Source organism: Curcuma longa, chromosome 1 (genome assembly GCF_044706935.1).
Source record: "Curcuma longa cultivar G26 ecotype Majalengka, Jawa Barat chromosome 1, ITB_CL_G26_1.1, whole genome shotgun sequence".
Taxonomy (NCBI): domain Eukaryota; kingdom Viridiplantae; phylum Streptophyta; class Magnoliopsida; order Zingiberales; family Zingiberaceae; genus Curcuma; species Curcuma longa.
In genome coordinates, this window is record NC_133861.1 from 93,910 (window position 1) to 106,639 (window position 12,730).

Sequence of the window (12,730 nt, forward strand, 5' to 3'; positions counted from 1 at the left end):
AGCTAGGATTCTTGTATACATCCCAACAATTGAGACCGCTACGCCCGCTGAAGCCCCAACAAAGAAATCATATGTGAGGAACATACCTTTCCTACAAAGGCTCCTATACAAAGAAAGGGATGAGGAATTTGAGAATCTTTACAACAGGGTGAAGGACATAACGTTGGACATTCCCCTTCTCGATGCCCTTATCGAGATGCCTAAGTTTGCTAAATTCATAAAGGAGCTTATGTCCACTAAAGATATCACCCGAGCCAAGAATACTGTAGCGCTTACGGAGGAAGTTAGCGCTAAAATTCTGAACAACAAATGTCACGACCCGGGAGATAGCCGTCCGAAAAATTTCGGCAGCACCTCCCCAGTATCGCTGACAATTCCCTGAATACAAACATGAATATACTCGGCCACATGCGGCCGGACATATAGACTACACGTCCAATCATACTCACAAGCATACATATCACAACTAATAATAATCTAAGGCCTACACGGCCATAGCAACTAACAACTAACACATGCATGCTATATGAATTCACCTCGAGAAAACCCAATCATACACATGAAATCCCGTACGGAAGCAAATCCACGCAGCGAAACACACCGTAAATCTGAACCAAAATCAACAAGCATCAGTGTATCAAATCTATCTACAACCATATCGAATGTAACAACTTCTAATACACCCATATCGAACTACTATATAAAATGAATGCATTAAACCCACTAGACTGCTGATGTGAGATGGAAGCATCCGACAGATCCCTGGCATCATCTGTAAGCTTCTACCTGTTACCTGGGAAGACAGAAAAATCCCAGGATCCAAAGAGGTGAGTACAACACTCAGTGGGTAATATAGAAACAAATAGTGCATGAAGAGATAAATAAAGATAACAAGGATACATACCAAAGTTCAGCAATATATCATAAATAACTCTGCAGGTAGTAAGCACTAGAATAGTCTCATGTGATGCGTCATATGAATGACATGTCAAACAAAATGCAACAGTCAAGAATCAAACAGATAAGCAATCAAATGCAGGATCAGTATGGTCCAATACATATCTATAACATGCATATGATGTGCGAATGCATGATGCAACTGCCCCACACGCTACAACACTCGTGCAAGCATCTGAGACTGGGTATGGCAGGCATCGGGGGATCAGTACTCCGCGCCCTACAACAAAGTAGTCCGGTGATCCAAATCGAGGGATCAGTGCTCCGCGTCCGGTGATCTCATATCCTATGGCCGATATCTGTCCTCTAATACTCTCCGAGTACCACCCCTAACCGGTGTCGGGATCAGATCATCGACTCGGCTGCGTACACTACCATACAACCATCGACTGCGTACACTGCCATATAGTCGCCATCAATATGATGGAAGTAGGGGTCATAACCACCTAAATCAATATACTACTACAGGCCAACTATAGACACGATAGACCCACATCATTGGGATTTACAATCGTTATCTCGCGTCATGATGAGATGTTCATTTCATAGTCATTTACACCTACCAAGCTAATCAATAAGCATGAGTATAGGTCCTAATAATCTGAGCTATCATAAGAAGAGAACTATACCAGTAATAGTCACGATATCGGATCAAGGATAGAAACGAATTCAAGAACAATAACCAAGGTCAACGAATATAGGGTCAAGCATGATATAACCATGAGTACAACTAAAGTATCCAGATAGTAAGGAACAGGAGCACGATAAGGCATATAATCAACAATAATAGAAAGTAACATGCACTGGGAAAGAAATGAACCTGTGTTGACCAAACACAGGGATTACTCACCTGCATCAGACGACCGTCAATAATAGCATCCTCAACTATGAAACTCCGTATAAGCAGGGACAAGTCAAAGTCCGTCAATTTACAATATAACACACTAAATACACTATCGTATTAAATAAAGTGCATTCTAACCCAACATTTAGGTTGGTTTAGCTCCTCCAATTCAGCCTAATCCCAGGGTTAAACATAACCTAACCACAATTCAATCCACACTAACATCTATATTCAATTTTTAATCAACTACTTGGGTTCTTGTCAACTTACCAGCAAGGTAACCCTAAATCCATTAATTTTAATCAACTTTAAGTGCACAACGACCTCTAATAAGTTTCAACATTAACCTAGCATTTAAACCAAATTCAATAATTCCCTACTTAGCTTTAGTCAGATCTAACCTAAACATAATATAAGAACCCTAATAAAACTAAACACCAAAATCCATTAATCCTATGAAACAGTACACTCTCAGATTCATTAATTATTTAATTAAATTAATTATTTATCTACAAGCAAAACCTTGGTCTGATTACGCATGGACAAAAACCTAATTGAATTCAACCAGGAACTTAACTCCACCAAAACCCTAGAATCAAGCTCTGATGGGTGACAAACAAGGCCAAGTCCTTCTTCTTCCCTTGATGTTCAGCCACCACAACCCCTTCTCTCCTCCTTAACCACAAACAAGAGCAAGACAACAAAATCTATACCTAATTCCGGCAATCCTGTCGCCGGTGCTGGTTCGGGCTTCAGTGGCCGAAGGTGGAGGCGGAGCGGCGTCGGCTCAGGCGGAAGGCGGTGGCATTGAGCGGCAGCAGGGCAGGCGATGCAGGGTGCGGCGACGACTTCGAGTAGAGGAGGGGCAGAACGGCGGCGGCTGTGTAGCGGCAGGCAGTGTTGGTTCGGGACAGCATCGGGCATCCGGCAGTGGGTCGCGGCTAAGGGCGGAGGCGACGGGTCGCGACAGCAAAGCGGCGGTCGGGCAGAGGAGGGCGCGGCGTCGGCTTCGCGTGAAGAAAACCAGAGGAGGCGGTGCGTTGCGGTGGGGGCTCGCATGGGAGGGAGGAGTACCTTAGGGTTTCTCACCGCGGCCTCCTTTAAAACCCCCCCTTCCCAAGTTTTCCGCCAGCGGACGCGGGTTGCGCGCGACGAAGACGAAGTCACGGCCGTTGCGGGTTGCGCAAAAATCGGGCAGAAACCGCGACACAGACGTTGCTTATTCCCTAACAGGTTTCGGATTTCAACTTTAACCCGACTCGGATCCAATAACCTAATGGTTTAATTACATGGGCAAATCGGGCTCCTTAAATTGGCTTAAATGGGCTGATTGATATTGGCTTTAGCGGAATGGTTTAATTAAGGTTATAATTAACCTAAATTAAAGCCTAGTCCCTAACTAATCAAGACCCTAATGAATCATTAACCCCTCTAATCCTTACCAATATGGCTAAATTATTTATAATCAACCTCTAAAATTTTCTCGGATATTACAACAAATCTCCTCCAAAGCTTAAGAACCCAGGTAGCTTTATCATTCCATGTAAGGTTGGTGATATTTCTATTGGTAGGGCTTTCTGTGATCTTGGAGCAAGCGTCAGTATCATCCCATATTCTACAAGCGAAAGATGTGGATTCACGGACCTCAAGTCACCACCATGGCCATGACTATTCGGCGAAGGTCATCGCCGAATAGACGATCCGGCAGAGGTGAGGATCGCATGGCGATGCGGTCGAAGGCAATCTGCAGAATGACTATTCGGCGAAGGTCATCGCCGAATAGACGATCCGGCATGGTCGATGACCGCATGGCGATTCCATGGAGATCAAACGGGGGGGGGGGGGGGGGGGGGCTATCAACAGTCCGTGACGTGAGCGGCCAAGTTAGGAAATCCAGCTGACCGTATTTTTTAAGAGCAGGGCCAGACTTAGATTCGGGTCTGACCACGGGGGTGGGACCAGACTTAGACTCGGGTCTGACCATAGGCTCCGCGGGATCATATCCGTAACATTAAGCCTCCCCTCTAGTCTAGTCGAAGGCAGCGTAAGTGGACTGACTAGACCAAGTCTGACTTGAGTTTGAGTCTGGTCTGGGGGCTTAACTTAGTCAAAAGAAGAGAGAGAAAAAGGCGCCATCAAGCCAATCCGCAGTTCGTAGGAGGTATGACCGCTAGAAATACGTGTTCGTGCGGGGTTGGTAGCATTGATGGAAAGAAAAGCAGTTTGAGTACGCGCAGCATGGGTGGCTGTCTTGTCCAAGGCAAGCATTTACGAGTAATTACTACCCTGGACAATGGCGTATCTTCCTTGAAAAGTGTGTGGACACCTCTTTGTCTTTTCCGTGGGGACACACGTCGATTCCAGAGCGGTCTATGGCCCTTCGAATTCCTTAGTTGTGGGCTATAAATAGCGGTACCCACCCATGTTTCTGTTATCCTTCTTAGACGACAACCCTGCGAGAAGCATTTGGCGATCGAGACAACAGCTATGGAAATCACCGGCGCCGGATCTGAAACGGGTTCCACTACGCACCCCAACCTTTCAGACGAACGGGAGACCCGGGCGCAGGTGTCCCTTCATCGGGCCCGTATAGCTGAGGAGCGATTAAGGCATGTTGAAGAGGAATTGGTACAGGCCAAGCTGGAGATCCAGAGACTTCGGGGGATCATTCGAGTAAGGGCGCAACAGGACAATGTTATAGTAAGCCATGTGGAGGGATCCATGTCGTCAGCACTAGGCTTACTGGAGAAGATAAAGGAGGAGATGGAGTTCGTGCAAACTTCGATTCGGAGCACGCCTGCTGACTCCCCTTTGGAGAAATAGTTTTTACTGTAGCTGGGATGTTACTGCCGGTGTAATGGCTCGTTTATAATAATAATAACGACCCTTTTTTGCCGTAACGTGTTATGTGCCTCCTAGTATGTGAAAGGCAGCGCAGGTTAGTGGGAGGCGGTTTGATTAGACTAAGCCAGGATCAAGCTTGAACCCCAGTCTCGAGATTCCTATGAGTTAGCGGAGAGAAACGGTGGATTCATTAAGCCGTTTACACGGTACGGAGAGAGGCTACTCGTTAAAAACAGAGAAGGAATGGCAGCGAGCAGACGTGCGGAGCAGGCCGCTGTCTTTTCCAAGACAAGCAATAAAGGGGGCGTGCTTTTCGTTCGTCTTTTCGCATTATCGCTCTGACATTAGCAGACCCTCTCGGGGAATCATGCTGATCCGACGGTTCTCATTGAATCCCGCCCTTTACAACACCGCCTGCTCAGACGGTCCCTCTGAAATAGGGTTTTGATATATGGTGGGCGAGGGATTACGGCGGGACCATTTCGCTGTCTTCATTTTCGCGTGCTCCTGCAGCTGTTCAGGGCTCCAACCTGCAGCGTCTTCTTCTTCTTCTCCGGCGATCTCTCAGGCGTAAGCTTCACTTTCTTTTCTTCCTTGGGTTTTTCTTTTGGTTCCTTCCTCCTTCTTTGTTTTTCAGTTAAGCCCGCGTTTTTGTAAGCAATCTTGTAGGGATGTCGAAATCTGATAGGGTCTGGTTTGAGTCCGCCGTGTCTTCCTTTGACAAGGAATCTAGGTCGGCGGTGAGGATCCGGTACGAGATCCCCTGCCAGTATAAATCAAAGTTCCTAAGAGTCACCGTCGACCTCACCTGCCCGCTCCTGGTTTCCAAACCTTCTTTCATGACCAACTAGAGGGAGGTTTGAGATTCCCGATCCCAGAGTTTTTCACTAGGATTGCTACATATTTTGGGGTCCCTGTCAACCAGTTCGCCCCCAATTCCTTTCGTCTCATGAGCTGCGTCTTCCTTGTTTTCAAAGTCTACGACATTCCCTTGAACCCCACCGTTTTCAACTACTTTTTCTATCCAAAAAGAGGGAGAGCGGAGTGTTTTACCTTAATGCTCAAATGGTGTCAACTTTCTAACCGAGTACCCCTCCTCCATCAAACTTTGGAAAACCAAATTTTTCTTTGTTCGGCCTCCAAGTCCGATCCGTGTGTCCGAATGGCAGAACGACCTACCACTCCCACCGAAACTGGGGGATTACAAGAAGACTTCTGCCTACGCAATGGCTTCTGAGGCGTTAGCGGGCTTGAAGTTCCACGTTGATCGGCTAGTCGGCGAAGAAGGGCTCTTGCACCGGGCAGGATTAAGTCCGATGGCTGCAGAATTGACACAGCCCTTGGGTAAGACAACATTTCTTCTGTATTTTACTGATTTCTAATTTCATATGTGTGCTGGCTTTTTGCAGAGGATCTCTGGATGGCGGCATCATTGAACAAATTCCTGAAGTGGGACCGCGCGTCTTTTCAGAAATTGTCGACTCCCAATCCGTCTGAAGGGAGTCCGGCAGCGTCTGCTTCTGCTGCCGAGTACCCGGCAGCGGCCGAATTGGCAGTGGCCGAACCGACAGCGGCCGAATTCGAGGCCGGATCACAATCGGCCGTTCCACATGGCCGCCTAGCGGAGCAGCTTCCTCCTGCACTGCCGCGTGAGAGGATCGCTAAGACTAAACGACCACGCGGGGAGGAGGCGCGTGAGAAAACTCCGAAGGCCAAGCGGCTCCGTACGGAAAAAACACGTGAAAGGGCTCCGAAGTCTACGACACTTGTTTTTCGAGAGCCTCCTACCGAATTGGAGCCCCGGCCGCGCCCCCTGGCAATTGTAGAGGGCAAGGGGAAAGAAAAAGCTCGTCCCGAATCGTCTGCCAAGACGAAGCGAAAAGAGAAGAAGAATCAGAAGAGTACCGGGGCGGCACCGAAGAGCACTCCTGGGACGGAGTCAAGCCACCGTGCAGCGCCTCCATCAGTGCAGCAAGCATCTTTAGCGGGGACCGATCTGGTCATGCCTCAAGGGACCGAACCGGTAGTGTCGACAGCGGTCCTAGCAGAGGAGTCGGCGGCGCAGGGGACCGAACTGGTAGTGTTGACCGCGGCCCCAACAGAGGAGTCGGCGCCGCAGGGGACCGAACTGGTAGTATTGACAGCGGTCCCAGTGGAGGAGTCGACCCTGCAGCTTATGGCGCCTGTGCCCAACTCGGAAGAACAGCGGGTGCAGCCTCTGGCGGCGGCGGTCACTGAGCTGGCTGCTGTCGCAGTCACTCCCGCTGTAGGGGAGATTGAATTTGCTGGGTTGCCGACCGATTCACAAGGGGCGCAGGCAACGGTGGAGGAGGAAGCTGAAGCTACTGCGGCAGCTGCCTCACTAGGCGAATCGCAGGCGATTCCGGAGGCATCTCCGCGAAGCGGAGACCATGGGCCGCTTTCTCATTGTCCGCCGACAACTAAGCCGGTGGAGCAAAGGGGAACAACAGGAGCTGTTGCCTCTTCTTCGACGGGACCTTCTTCGCGCCGCGTCCTCCTAGGCGTCCCCTTCCCGTCTTCCTTCCGGGTGCCGCGGGAATTTTCCCGGAAGGTATATTCCCCCCTTCTGCGACACGTACGGTGACTGCTCCAGCCGATGCTAGTCTTACACGAGGTGACCTCAACAGTCTTCTGGACCTGGCGAGAGCCATCCGGGGCCCTAGCGACTATGCTCCCTTGGTGATGTCAGATCTCACCAGTCGCAGCCTCTTCTCCTTTGTCCGGGTATATTCTTTACTCTATCTTGTAAGTACTTCATCCTTGACTGATGTCGCCCCTCTGTGCAGGCTTTGTGCGAGATTCTGGAGATTCACAATCGTTTGCCCCAGATATGCCAGCAGTTTCACTCCTTAGACGGGCAGATCAAAGTTTTACGGACTCGGGAGACCAGAGTGATAAGCGAACTCCAGATGACACAGCGTGCAGCGGCGCATCACCAACTCCAAGCGGAGCTGGCGCTGGCGAAACAACAGACAGCTAAGGACAGGGCGGAGAATTTAGACCGCGAGCTGCAAGAAGCCCTATCGCGGATACAAGACGCCTACGAGGAGCGGCAACAAAAGGAGGAGCAGCTGACTAAAGTAGAAAAGCGGCTGGTTGAGCAGAATGATCAGCTATACTACATGGACGAGCAGGTGCTCCAACAGCAAGTAGATTTGGAGTTCATCCTTGATGAATCCAAAGAAAAGCAAGCCCGCATCGAAGCCTTAGAAGCCGAGGCAGCGAGCTTGAAGAAGCAAATGGCCGACTTGACGGAGGCGGCCAAAGTAGTCGAGGGCGTTTCGGCAGATGCGCGCCACGAACTCGCCGCCTACAAGCTTGGTGAGGAAGATCGGATAGAGGCGGCCAAGGAAGCCTGGCTGAAGTCGGAGGAGTTTACCGACTGCTTCCTGGAGCGCACCGCCACCATGCTCCGATCCGACTTCGAGGGTGTGTTGCGGCAGCTGGAAGCAGCAGGTGTGGACATCACGGACGCAGCCCTAGACCAGCTGGATCCTCAAAGAGTCTGGCAGGAGCTGCCCGAATCAGTCCGGACTGCCGCTGAAGTGCTGAAGAAACCCACAGCCAGCGAGGGCAAAGGGAAAGGCAAAGAGGAATAATTGTATTCAGCTTTTATTGATGTAATCTTTTGAACTTTGAATGGAAATCTTATTATAGCCTTTATAGTTTTTCGTGTCCTTTTATGTCTCCTAGCGGAGGACATATCCGAAGTGAAGTAGGTCGCGTGTTTTGTCTTCCGAATAGGCCATTCGACGAAGACTGTTGCCGAATGAGCGATTCGGCGGAAGTGATCGCCGAACAAGTGACTTGGCGAAGGCACCAGCGACTCGGTGAGGGCGTTGTCCAACAGGTGACTTAGCAGGAAATATAGCAGGATCGTAGACTCGTCGAAGGTGTAGCTGCAGCGTCGAATTTTGATGAAGTAGTAGCTGATTCCCCGTGGGTGTATCCGGCCTAGTGATTCGGACTGGAGGTGTCGCCGAATATGCTATTCGGCGGGGGCGTTTACTGAACTAGCGATTCTACGGAGGAATTGCCAAATAGGCGCCTTAACGACGGTGTTTGCCGGATGGGCAACTTAGAGGGAGCTGCTTGCCGGATGGCGATTCGGAGGAGGCATCACCAACTTTGGTGATTTGGCGGAAGTGTTGCTGATTTGGCGATTCGGTGGTTCGGCGTAAAACGTTGCCGATTTGGCAATTTCGGCGAATGTATCTTTGAACCGGCCATTCAGCGAGAGCGGGGTTGATCTAATGGTTTTGAAGAAAGCGTAGCTAAACCGTCGCCCTGACTAAGGCAGTGCCGAGTCGGCAGCTTGGTGAAGTGATAGGTAAGGAGCCGACTCGGCGAAGGCGATGGCTGATCCGTCAATCTTGGCGAAGACGTAACCAGCGGAGACATGATCCATTCGGTGAAGACGTAGCCGAAGGACGGATCCAGCAAAGTTGTAGCCGAATGGCAGACTAGTCGGAGGCGTAGTCTAGTGGAGGATTCTACAGAGGCGTCATAGTATGAAGATTCGACGGAGACTTTGCTGAATCGGTGGAGACGTTTTTCATGCGGCGAAGGCGTAACCGAATCGGTGGAAGTGTCTTACCTTTGTGGATTCCCTAGTCTTTAAATGGAGGAAACCTAGCTGGAGATGATGTTGGAAGTTATGTGAATGTGGTACTTGTTTGCCTCCGAATCCGAATGACAGAGGCAGTATAGGGCGTAGGATGGTGGCTAGTCGCGCGGAGCAAGCCGCTGTCTCTTTTGCAGCGTGATACAACTTGAGACAATTGGAGCTTCATAGAAGGTGCTTGCCAGAGACGTTTGTTGATGGCGTAGGTCCGAGACCTAAACTTGGCTACGGCTGCGCGGCTGCGGGAGCACGGGAGAAGTTGGACCCTGAGAAGGGCAATTGCTGATGGAGAAGGTCCGGGACCTGAGTTGAGCTCTACCTTGGCTATGTCCGAGCCGAAGGGAGGTTGAACCCTGAGGAGGGCAATTGTTGATGGCGCAGGTCCGAGACCTGAATTGAGCTCTACCTTGGCTATGTCCGAGCCGAAGGGAGGTTGAACCCTGAGGAGTGCAATTGTTGATGGCGCAGGTCCGAGACCTGAATTGAGCTCTACCTTGGCTATGTCCGAGTCGAAGGGAGGTTGAACCCTGAGGAGGGCAATTGTTGATGGCGCAGGTCCGAGACCTGAATTTAGTTATGTTGATCCACGACTTCGGCCGAGCAGGGAGAGTATGACGAATGACTGACAGGCTTGTGTACGGGGAAAACCTGAAGCAACACTAGTATTATTAAGTACAGGAGAGTCAAGAAGGCGTACAATTTACAGTCGGCGCTTGGGAATGCTATGTTTGATAAGGCCGGAGATGTGTGGCGTTCCATGGTCTGATCAACTCCTTGCCATCCGGATCGGCAAGGTAGTAGGCGCTTGAACCTGTTTTCTTAAACACTTTGTACGGACCCTCCCAGGGCGGCTCCATCTTGCTTACGTCGCCGGCGGGCTTCACCTTCTTCCAGACCAGGTCGCCTACCTGGAAGGACCGAGGAATTACTCGCTTGTTGTAAGTATTACACATCTTCTGCCGGTAGGCGGCAAGCCGTGAGGCTGCTCGATCTCTGTCCTCAGTAAGAAAGTCCAGCTCCAGCCTCCGTCGTTTCCCGTTGTCTTCATCATAGAGCCTTCTTCGATCAGATAAAATTCCAACCTCCATTGGTACTACAGCCTCTCCCCCGTACACCAAGTGGAACGGTATCATACCGGTGCTTTCTTTCGGTGTGGTTCGATAGACCCATAACACACATGGCAGCTCCTCCACCCAACTGCCTCCTTCATGATCGAGTTTGGTCTTCAGACCATGTAATATTTCCCGATTGGTTACTTCAGCTTGGCCGTTAGCTTGCGGGTAGGCTACAGAGGTAAACTCCTGCTGAATGCTGAGTCCTTGACACCAAACTTGTATTTTTCTTCCTTGGAATTGTCGGCCATTGTCAGAGACTAGTCGGTGGGGGATGCCGTATCGACAGATGATGTTTTGCCATAAGAATTTGATGACAGCTTCCTCAGTGATGCGGGCGAGAGCTTCAGCTTCCACCCACTTGGAGAAATAATCTACAGCTACCAGCAGATACTTCTTCTGTTGTGGCCCTGTTGGAAAGGGTCCCACAATGTCCATGCCCCACTGGTCGAAGGGGCATGAGGTAGTGGAGGCTTTCAACTTCTCTGTGGGTCTCCGTGAGAAGTTTTGGTACTTCTGGCAATGTATACACGCTGATACCAGCTTGTATGCGTCTGATTGGAGAGTCAGCCAGAAATATCCGGCTAACAATACCTTCCGGGCCAGTGATCTTCCTCCAGCATGATTGCCGCAGCATCCTTGATGTGCCTCCCTCAGTACATAATCAGCCTCTGCTGGCCCCCAAACATTTGAGGAGAGGACGGGAGAAGGAACGCTTGTACAACTGTTCTTCCACAATCGTGAAGCGGGAGGCGTGCCTTCGGAGAGTTTTGACCAGACCGGCATCAGAGGGAGTAGCGCCGGTTCGGAGGAAGTCCAGGAGAGGGCGTCTCCAGTCGTCTGGTTCAATTAAAGCTGGTGTCTGGTCATCCGGTTCGATTTGAGCTACAAAGGAAACTTGTGGACCTGGTTCTTTCGAATACCATTCTGATAGGGAGCTTGCTAACCGGGCCAACTCGTCAGCCTTGCTATTTTCAGTTCGGGGAATCTTCTGGATAGTCACTTCTGCAAACTCCGTCCTCATTTTTGTAAAGGCTTCGGCATAACGGCGAAGTCGATCACTATGAATTTCATAGTTTCCTTCCACTTGTTGCGCCACAAGTTGGGAGTGAGAGTGAAGGTGGACCCGGGTGGCGCCCATCCATTGAGCCGCTTGAAGGCCAGCAAGAACTGCTTCGTATTTTGCTTCGTTGTTGGAGGCTCGAAAACTCAATCTGATGGAGAGCCGGATCTCCTCTTCTTGAGGGGAAATCAAGATGACCCCTACTCCACTTCCTTGCTTGTTGGAGGAGCCGCCCACAAACACCTTCCATACTTGATCTGGCTCCCCGTCAGGTACTTCGGTGAGGAAGTCGGCTAAGGCCTGAGCCTTAATGGCAGTACGGGGTTGATACTGGATGTCATACTCCCCCAATTCCACGGTCCATTTAGCTAGCCACCCGGAGATTCTTGGCTGGGTGAGGAGTCGGCCCAGGTTGCTGTTGGTCAGGACTGTAACCGGGTGAGACAAAAAATATGGCCGCAGCTTTCGAACGGTCAGAACCAGCATCCATGCTAACTTTTCGATGTTGGAGTATCTAGTCTCGGCGTCTTTGAAAAGATGACTGGAGAAGTAAATGAGGTGTTGCGACTGACCTTCTTGCTTTACTAGGACCGAGCTGGCAGCCAAGCGGGAGGCCGAAAGATACATCCACAAAGGTTCACTTGGGGAAGGTTTGGCAAGCCGGGGGATCTGGGAGAGGTATTCCTTGAGTTCCGAGAATGCCTTGTCACAATCTTCTGTCCATTTGAATTTCTGCGCCTTCTTCAATACTTTGAAGAAAGGGAGGTTGCGTTCTGCCGATCTGGAGATAAACCGGGAGAGTGCATTGATTCGGCCCATCAATTTCTGCGCTTCTTTGAGAGTGCGGGGCGGAGACATCTAGGCGAGTGCTTGTACTTTGTCCGGATTGGCTTCAATTCCTTCTTCAGTCACTATATACCCAAGGAATTTGCCCACTCTTACTCCGAATAAGCACTTAGATGGATTCAGCTTCAAACCATATTGGCGCAGAGTAGTGCAAGTTTCTTCTATATCAGTGATGAGGGAGTTTCTTTTCTCGGACTTGATCAGTATGTCATCGACATATACTTCAATATTACGTCCTTGTTGATGTCGGAATATCTTATCCATTAGCCGCTGATAAGTTGCTCCAGCATTCTTTAGTCCAAACGGCATAACAGTGTAGCAAAAAGTTTCGTCTGCCGTTATGAAACTGACCTTATCTTGGTCATCTACAGATAGAGGGATTTGATGATATCCCTGGTAAGCGTCTAACATACAAATAT

At 50.0% G+C, this 12,730-nt stretch overlaps 1 protein-coding gene across 1 annotated transcript; it reads right to left on the reverse strand.

Moving 5' to 3' along the window:
* Positions 1-11,066: 11,066 nt before the first annotated feature.
* LOC141811858 (uncharacterized) lies at positions 11,067-12,323 on the reverse strand. The gene has a single exon (XM_074699930.1). It carries the CDS (start codon positions 12,321-12,323, stop codon positions 11,067-11,069), a length of 1,257 nt encoding a protein of 418 aa, XP_074556031.1.
* Between the last annotated feature and the right edge of the window lie 407 nt (positions 12,324-12,730).